We start from the raw sequence: 9,128 nt of genomic DNA, 5'->3' as shown, positions 1-9,128 counted from the left end.
TGATTGTGCAATTTTTTCTTTACTAACATTGTTTAGTTGCCAACTTTAACCTATTTCAAGCTATTTTTGAGCGTTTTCAGGATTTTGCGCCTTAAGGTATGCTTGCTGACTTTATTGCAGGTATGTGATGAGAGGTATGTGATTTTTTATAGAAGCCATTAAAACACTAATATTAAAGAAAATTTGTCTGAAGAAAAACAATAAAAAGAAATTTTTTAATTCAAATATTTTTTTTCAAAATTAATTTTTTCGAAAAATTATTTTTTGGTTTTAACATTAAGAATTATGCTGTCTGGAATTTTCAACATTAATAATACATTTTTTCCAAATTTTATTTTTATAAAATTGCTTTTAAAATTAACAATTTTTTTAATTTTAAAAACTATTTTCATTGTTTCAGCTCTTTATAAATTTCAGAAACTTGTGTGAAGAAAAAATATTTAAAAAAATAAATTAATTCTTAGTTTTTCGAAAATATATTTTATCAGTCTTTGTTTCAGCTGCTTATAAATTTCAAAAAGTTGTGTGAAGAAAAAATATTAAAAAAATAAATTAATATTCAATTAAATTAATTTTTTTTTTAACTTTAAGAACTGCTGTTAGGAATCGTCAACATAAATAATTTATTTTGTTTCAAAATTATTTTGTACAAAATTTTTTTAAAATTAAATTTTTTTTTGTAAATTTGAGAGCTGTGCCGCTTGGAGTCTTCAACATTTGAAAAACCAACTTTAAGTTCTTCAGCCATTGTTTCAACTAATAATTTATTATCAGAATTTCGAAAAAAAAAACAATTTTGTATTCCTTCACATCTTTTTCTCATTTTCTCTCCCTTGGTTCGGTGGTTAACAATTAATAAAATCCGAATTAATGTAAGCACAACGACAAACGAAACCGCAGTCTACAATTTCTACTTTATCTTACCCTTTTTCTTAGTAAAAACCAATTCAAAGGGCAAAAACCTAAGCATTCATTTCTGCTTTTCCTCCAGCAACTGGCCATAAGCGAGCGAAGAATAACTAATTCATTAGCGTCGTAATGTTGCATCTGAAGCGGCGCCCTGCCATAACATGTCAGAAGGAAAGTAAATGAAGAAAATATGCAAAAAGAGATAAAAAAAATTAAAAAAAAAAAAACAAAAAATGTGTAAAAGGCGCCCGGAAATGACAGGACAGAAATAGAAAACAGGAAGCAGCCAGCGGAGTCAAAGACGGAGTCAGAGTTGGAGTCAGAGCCGGAGCAATGAAGGATAAGAAACTTGAGCCGGCGAGCAATTACTTTTTTACGCAGGTTTTCAAACATTGCTTTCTTTTGGCATAATGAAAAGTTTCATTTTCCATTGCTGCAGCCAGGCAGCGCCCAGAAAAGCGACGAATTTCAAAAGAGACCAATGAAGGAAGTGAAAAAAGACCACAACAACGGCTTGAATTCATTTGTCAAAACGCGGCGGCACTGACTTATAAGCAGAAGTAAAAGCATACAAAAACAAAAATAAAGCAATAGCATGCCAAACAAAAAAGCAACCAACAACAACAGAGGAAAGCATTAAAAGCAACGCTGCCTTTCAAGGGAAATGCGACACTGCGTAGTTCATTTGACCGCTTCCGGTTATGGCTAACAAAAATTTACAAAGAAAAAAGCACAAACAACAACAACAAATACATAAATAAATGAGTTGGTGTATAAATGAATAGCGTTCCTGGCAACCACAGCAACAACAACTATAGCGATAAGTACGACAAAAACGCGTAAAATGCGTTGGGCTAAGGGGAGCGCCGCGGCGTTGCGTTGGAAATGTGCAACAATAAGCAAAATTAATTTCATTAATGCGCGTCGTCAGCTGGCGGATTTGACAACGGCCACAGACGTTGACTGCATTATTTATGATGAAATGAGCGACAATGAAAGGATTTGCTATTTGCGCGCGGGATAAGTTCTCAAATGACAAATGAGACAATTTGCCTTAGAGGTGAGGGGTTTTGAATTTTTGTTAAGAAAATAGAAAGTTCGAGCATTTTTAGAGTCATCATTAATAATATGCAAGCGCCAAGAAAAAGTTTACCTGAAAAATTTTGTGAAAAATTCTAATACCAAAAATGACTCGCCCGTAAGCTTAATATTGGTTAGTCGAAAAAGTCTTTTCGTATTTCTAACCAAACTTAATTTTTTTATTATTTATAATGAGCTTTAATGAATCACATATGTACCCTTTTGGTCGACCACTTTTGCCATTTTTCCACTGGAGATATTATTAAATAAAAAATAAGTGGTTTCTCGGCGAAAAATTGCGACAGGTAATTTGTACAGGCTTCTCTTGAAGCCAACTTTACTACATTAAGGGAATTCTGAATTAACCGAAACAAAAGRTCAGGGCAATATGGTAAACGTATCAAAAGTTCCCAGCCAATCTYTTCCCAGTCATCAAAGATGTGTGTGGTCTAGCGTTGTTCTGTTGGAAGACAAAKCCSTTTCCATTGATCAGTTCTGACCGTTCTTTCGATGGCTTGCTTCAATCTCATCAGTTGTTGACAGTAAAACGGTAATGGACAGGCTGGAGCAGCTCATACTGAATGATTCCTTGGCAATCCCACCAAAYACTCAGCATAWCCTTTCGAGGCGTCAACCCTGAATTTGAGACCATTTGTTGAGCTTCACCACGCTTGGACCATGACCCATTATTGTCGTATTTGATCCACTTTTCRTTTCCTGTTRCTATTYGCTTCAGAAATGTTTCGATTTCATTTCGTCTCAATAAACAAKCGCAGATGTTAATTCGGTCCATTAMATTTTWCACAGGCAATTCATGTGGTACCCAACTACCCAGCTWCGTTTTGTAGTCAGCCTTTTTTAAATGATTCAAAACCGTTTGATGATGAATATTAAGTTTTCTAGGGATGTCAAGGCTGCTTATGTGATSGTCCGGTCAAATTTTTTTTTTATAATTTCTTCGAGTTATTCAACGATAGGTCGAGCAGAGCGAAGTGCATCCTTCACATCGAAATTTCTACAGCGRAAGCGAGCAAACCATTGTTGTGCTACATGAATTGCTRCAGCATCGTCTCCGTAGACTTCATACATTTCATTGGTGATTTGCGTGGCATTCTTCCCTTTTTTATACAAAAATTTCAAAATATTCCGCATTATTCTTCATTATTGTCATTCGTTTTTGAACAGCTGTAACTTTTTTGAGACTTCCTCGAATTTAATTTATTTTTTGTTAAATGGAGCTTAAAATCTCAGCTTTCCAACACTATATGGTATGACACAATGTGATTGGTAGCATTGGAGATATGCGACTGCAATCTGATATCTATTGGAAAATCTGATATCTATTGGAAAAATACGAAAAAACTTTTTGGACTACCCCATTTTTTTTTATTTGAAAATTTTTTTTGTGAAAAAATGCTGTTTTTTTTTTTACCAGAGGAAACCCATGAAACCTCTTTCTATATATCAAATTAGCCGCTAAAAATTATTTTAGGTTTATCAATTCGAGCAAAAGAACTATGCAATCAAAAAACCCATTCAAAAATTKGGTACATAAATTAAAATTGTTGGCTTTAAATTACAGTTAGAATGTGTCAACAGCGACATTGCTTACAATTACATTTCAGCTATTCACTATTTTTCCGAACAATTAATTTGTCTTATAAAAATCGGGCAATTGAGCTCATAAATCAAATCAATTCATATTTTGAAAGTCGTTTCAAACAATTAAAATAACAATTAATATTTAAATGTCCATTATCGACAAATCGTATTATTTGTTATTTCTTTCATTACTTCATATCTGTGCACTTACGTACAAACAGCAACTAAAATTGACCTCAACGAACCGTAAGAAATGTATGAAACGAGTGCGTGAACGTGATTTGCATGCAGAAGGCGGCGGTAATTGAATTGAATCATACATAAGTCTATATATAGACTTATTTAAATATATGTGCGTAAAAGCATATGAAAATAACCATACATCACAAACGGAGCAATAAAATCATTAAAATTAGAAGAATACTGTTTAAATTGTCGTTGTACAAATTTAATAAGAAAATAAATTATGTACACATTTGTGGCTGTATGTATGTATACATGTGCATATATATATATATATATATTATTGCCCAAATATATATTGCTCATGAAAAACATAAACAAGTGTCAGGCTAAGAGTAATTTATACATGCAATATACGCATATATTCTAAGCTCAAGTGATCTTCGGTTGCGTGTGTGAGCGAGCAAGCGGAAGTTAGTCGGTGAGAGCAGAGAAAATATTATAAAGCAATGGTTGATAAAAATAATTAAAGCGACAGACTTCTGGAGCTCAGATTTTTTTTTCAAAATATATATTATATCATTATATAAAAAAGAAAGCGGCAAGTGAAGGAAATAATCTGCATAATGCCCAATTCACACAAAGTTATTTGCGTTTTTTGACAACTGTGACTATTCATTAGTCAGTGTATCAATACTTTTGTTGGTTCGTATATTTATTTTTGTGGTTACACTTAAGGTTCTAAAGCTCACTAAAAATAGCCGCAAGCCACTTCATCAACTAGCASTGGACCAATGGATTCCGCATGCGTTTAGCAGGCGCTGGTCACCGACTAGGCCCAAAGTGGCACGCAAAAAATCTACTGAATTACTTGCCCTCAGCAAAGTTCACTTTCAGTCCTAGGTGTTCTTATAGGTCTCTGTCCAATAGCTATGCATGTGGTATGAATAAAGATATTGTGCCATGCTATGAATCAAAGTTGTATAGCGGAGGGAAACAACCAGGCCCTTCTCTAAGACTGAGGTTAAAAAATCTCGGTAATCTTATCTTCGGCAAACCACAAGACACAGCCGAAAAGGATTTGTTTACGGGTGAGGGTTAGAAAATGATTTCCGTTTCTTCAGTGCTGTGGTCACAGCTAGAGTATAGTACGTGCCAATTGCAAGTCACTAAAAACCCCTCCTCTAGGRAACCGGCGCCCACCCTAGGACCACATTTGCAKTACTTCAGTCGTTGCCCAATTAATCCATATTGAAAGTAAAAAAAAAAATAACCTAAACTATTTTGGATGACACGAAAATGAGGTTGATCATAACATCAAAGAAATGCGTTGAACAGATCCTTCATTCTATGTTCGACTGTTTCTATATGCCTCACATCTATGGAATTGTAGGCTTAACTGCAAGAGTTAAGCTACGAGTTCCAGACGTATCTGCCGTATGCTCCGAATCAGTCCATTTCCGGACGCTGGAAAAAAGGCGAGACTGAGACTTATTTTGTCGTTGCAGTCGTCTATCTCCAGTGCTACCAATCACATTGTGTCATACCATATAGTGTTGGAAAGGTGAGATTTTAAGCTTCATTTATCAAAAATAAATTATGTAAAAATAAAATCACGTAATTTGGGAAGTTGAAAAAAAGTTACAGCAGTTCAAAAAATATCATGGAGAAGTTTCATTAGAAATACGAACGGACTTTTTCGACTACCCAATATTACAAAAGGGGTTCGAAAACTTTGAAAGATCGCAAGAATCGTATGGGTCTCTACAAAGTCTATCTCCAAATATCGGATATTAGAAATGAATCTTGCCAAAAAATCCTGATTTTTCTTAGAACATTACGAAATTTTAAACGGCGTTTTTAGAGCTTGGTAGGGAGATGCGGAGTTCTTTAAGAGTTATAGATCTTTTGAAAATATAAACGAATGTGAACACAGAAATGTGTGAACACGTTGTAAGATATTGTAGTCAGAAGCATAAACTTTTTAATGTAATATAATATTAAGCTTTATTTGCTATAGAATTCTGCAAATGATAGTCTCTTAGTTTAGCGATAAAGTAATAAAAAAAAAAAACGTATTGTATGTTTGTATTTACAAGAAAATATATAACAATGTATTATATAAGAAATCATAGGAACGCAATGATTTCGAAAAATTTTGTTTGCAGTATTGCAGCGAGCTTATTGGTGACTAGATCGCACTTAAGGTCTTCATTGGACTGTCAAAATTTTGCATAAAATTAAAATAATTTGCTTTGTAGATTTGTGCATAAAATGAAGAACGAGAAAATCGGAATTATAGGCAGGTGAGTCTTAGAAATTTTTTTTCTCCCACAAAACTTAAAGCAAAAACAAAAGAGGAAAAAATGAACAAAAAAATTATGTGACAGATGTATAATATTTTAAAATTTAAAAGCGCTGAAAATATGAAAACTTTATAATAATGTGCGAATTCTCTCTTCTTCAGTGGTCTTATCGGACGCGCCTGGTCTATGTTATTCGCCTCTGTCGGGTACAAAGTGATGTTGTACGACATATTGCCAGAGCAAACTAGCAATGCGTTAAAGGAAATTGAGAAGGAACTGCAGGCGCTGCAGGCAAAAGGAGCGCTCCGCGGCACACTCAGCCCAGSWGAGCAGTTTAGTTGCATCAGCGTAACCACTGATATCGGTGAACTGGTAAGCAATGCCATCTATCTRCAGGAATGCATACCGGAGCGACTTGAATGGAAGCGTACGCTATATACAGAACTGGCTGACATAGTGTGCTCTGAGACGATTATGGCCAGCTCAACGAGCACATATATGCCGTCGCTTTTTAGTGAGCATATGAAACARCACCGTGAGAATGTGGGTGCAATAGTAGTTGCAGTTTCTTTGAGGTAAAAATTTGTTTAACAATTTCTTTTTTAATACCAGGTGCTCGTCGCGCATCCGCTTAATCCACCCTACTATATACCGCTTGTCGAAATTGTACCTGCACCATGGACAAAAGCCGACATGGTGACACGCACACGTGAACTCATGCTGGAGATTGGACAAAAACCGGTGACACTTAATCGTCAAATCGAGGGTTTCGCCACAAATCGCATACAATATGCCATACTCAATGAAGTGTGGCGCCTAGTGACCGATGGTGTGGTTAGTGTGGCCGATGYGGATCGCGTTATGACTGAGGGTTTAGGCTTGCGTTATGCACTCTTGGGTCCGCTCGAAACKGCCCACTTGAATGCCGATGGCGTGGCCGATTATTTCCAACGTTTTGGCGCTGAAGTTTACGCAGTAAGTCAGACGTACGGACCCACACCGAAGATGGAGGCTGGTGCGAATTTGGCGAAKATTGCCGCTGAGTGTGAGAAAATGGTGCCGAGAGCACAATTGTCGGCACGTCGGGCGCAACGCGATCGCTTTTTACGCGAATTGTGTGCGCTCAAAAAGCAGTTGGAGTAGCTGKGCAGAGTTGTGGAAACCGGTGGTGAAGTTTGTGTTATGTATGTCATTTAAACGGTCTATTAAAAGTTGGAGATATTTTCCATAAAATTTTATGTATTTTATTTCTTGGAAGAGAGTAGAAAGTTTGAGGTAATTTCTTATAAATTAGTATGTGTTTTGAGATTACTTTTCGCTAGAAAATTTGAAAAACAAAAACTGCTGTAGAAAGCCGGCTTATAATAGTCATTGCACCGTCATGAAAAGCTTGTTGATCGATTTGCGGATTCTCATAAAACTTATATCTTTGAGCGCAGTTACTCACTTCTGAAGATCTGTTTGAGAACTCTCATACAAACTATCAACTCTTCATGTGATCATGTGTTCGGAAGATCATGGTGATAGTGTTTTCTTTATTGCAAATATATGTAGTATTKAAAGGGAGTAGAAGTAGAAAGTGTAACTTTTTGATAAATTTCCTTATATTTCTGAGCTTATATATCGTCACCTAAAATGCAAAACAACRTATCATCAAAAAATTCGTGAGTTTTTATTACTTAGGAGTATACAACCAATATACAACCATTTATAACCAATATATAACCATTATAACCTATATATATCACCATTTTATAACCAAAACTCAAATTTAGTTTCAATATGAATAGTTTTTACTATATAATTTTTCCTTCGTCTGTACTCTTATGAAAAGTGATTTTTACATTTTTTTGCATTTTAGGTGAGGACATGTATGTATATGGGCAACCCTTACAACGTAGAATATTGTCAATCTATGTACGCGCGGATACAAATTCATATTTTCTGCCAACCAACAGTATTTGCATTTATTTATCCAAAATGATATACAAAGAAAACTTTGTCAATCTGCTTACGGCGCTGACTTAATGCATATGCTTATAAATGTAGCAGCGAGAGTCAGTAAAAATCAGATTTATATGCACATGCRTTAAGAAAGAACAGCTCAGCAGCTCATAAGCAGTATTCGATGTATATTATGTAGATAAGGCGCTGCAAGATGCGGCGAAGCGGCCTTGTAGAAAAAATTTAACGKAAGGAAATCGAAATTTTAATGAGAAAATTTTATAATGCTAATAGAAAGTGCAGGTTTTACCATAGGTTTGTTACAAGAAATACATATATTTAAAGACATCAGTGTCGTAGACAAAATCTTATAAAATTGAGATATTCGAAATTTTTATATTTTTATTAAAATATGTGAAATAATTTTTTTTATTATTTTATGAAATAGCTAACAAATATATAAATTTAGAACTCTCATTTGGGGAAGGAAGTTTGTTCGTGGTTATATTATATTTTTCAATACAAAAAAATGCATTGTCAACRTATTTCCTTTTGGGTTCTTTTATAATAAGCTTATCGCTTGCAAATTTAAATCTATATGAGCAAACAGTTACATACGCTTTAAGCTTCAGTGAACACAARATCGAGAAAAAATATTTTTCTTTATAATAACTGTGCATATGTAATCTCTCGGTATATGCGGAGTTTTGGAAAATAGCAAAAACAACTAGTATAATATATTAAAAATGTATTAAATTTTATTGATTAACTGTGATAGGAGTACTAATAAGGAATTTATGTATTTTTGTGATGAATTTATGCTTRTAAAGAGAGACAGCTTAGTTACTGATGGAAGGAGAGTTATGGTATATATCTAATGGTGAGTGTGTATGACATTTATTATCAGATGTTGTTAGAAGCAAATGACTTGCGATAATGAATTCGATTTGGTTAATATTTTGAAAAAAATCTATTTTGGGATTTGTGGTTTTTTGAAACGGTGATAAATATYAGTTGAGTTTATAAAATATTTTTTAAACTTAAAATTGAGAAAAATTTAATTAATTAACACTGAAGAAAAATTAATTTAAATTAAATTAAGTA

The 9,128-nt window shown here is 34.1% G+C and overlaps 1 protein-coding gene across 1 annotated transcript; it reads left to right on the top strand.

Moving 5' to 3' along the window:
* The first annotated feature begins 5,957 nt into the window (after nucleotides 1-5,957).
* On the top strand, nucleotides 5,958-7,314 carry LOC108966166 (lambda-crystallin homolog). The gene is made up of 3 exons (XM_018928927.1): nucleotides 5,958-6,080; nucleotides 6,242-6,623; nucleotides 6,693-7,314. The coding sequence occupies exons 1-3, from the start codon at nucleotides 6,049-6,051 to the stop codon at nucleotides 7,221-7,223; spliced, it is 945 nt and encodes a 314-aa protein (XP_018784472.1). The 5' UTR covers nucleotides 5,958-6,048; the 3' UTR covers nucleotides 7,224-7,314.
* Nucleotides 7,315-9,128: the final 1,814 nt, after the last annotated feature.

The sequence above is a fragment of the Bactrocera latifrons genome, unplaced genomic scaffold (genome assembly GCF_001853355.1).
Source record: "Bactrocera latifrons isolate USDA-ARS-PBARC rearing strain unplaced genomic scaffold, ASM185335v1 scaffold_157, whole genome shotgun sequence".
Taxonomy (NCBI): Eukaryota; Metazoa; Arthropoda; class Insecta; order Diptera; family Tephritidae; genus Bactrocera; species Bactrocera latifrons.
Note: the sequence above shows the minus strand (reverse complement) of the source record. Positions and strands in the feature narration are given on the sequence as shown.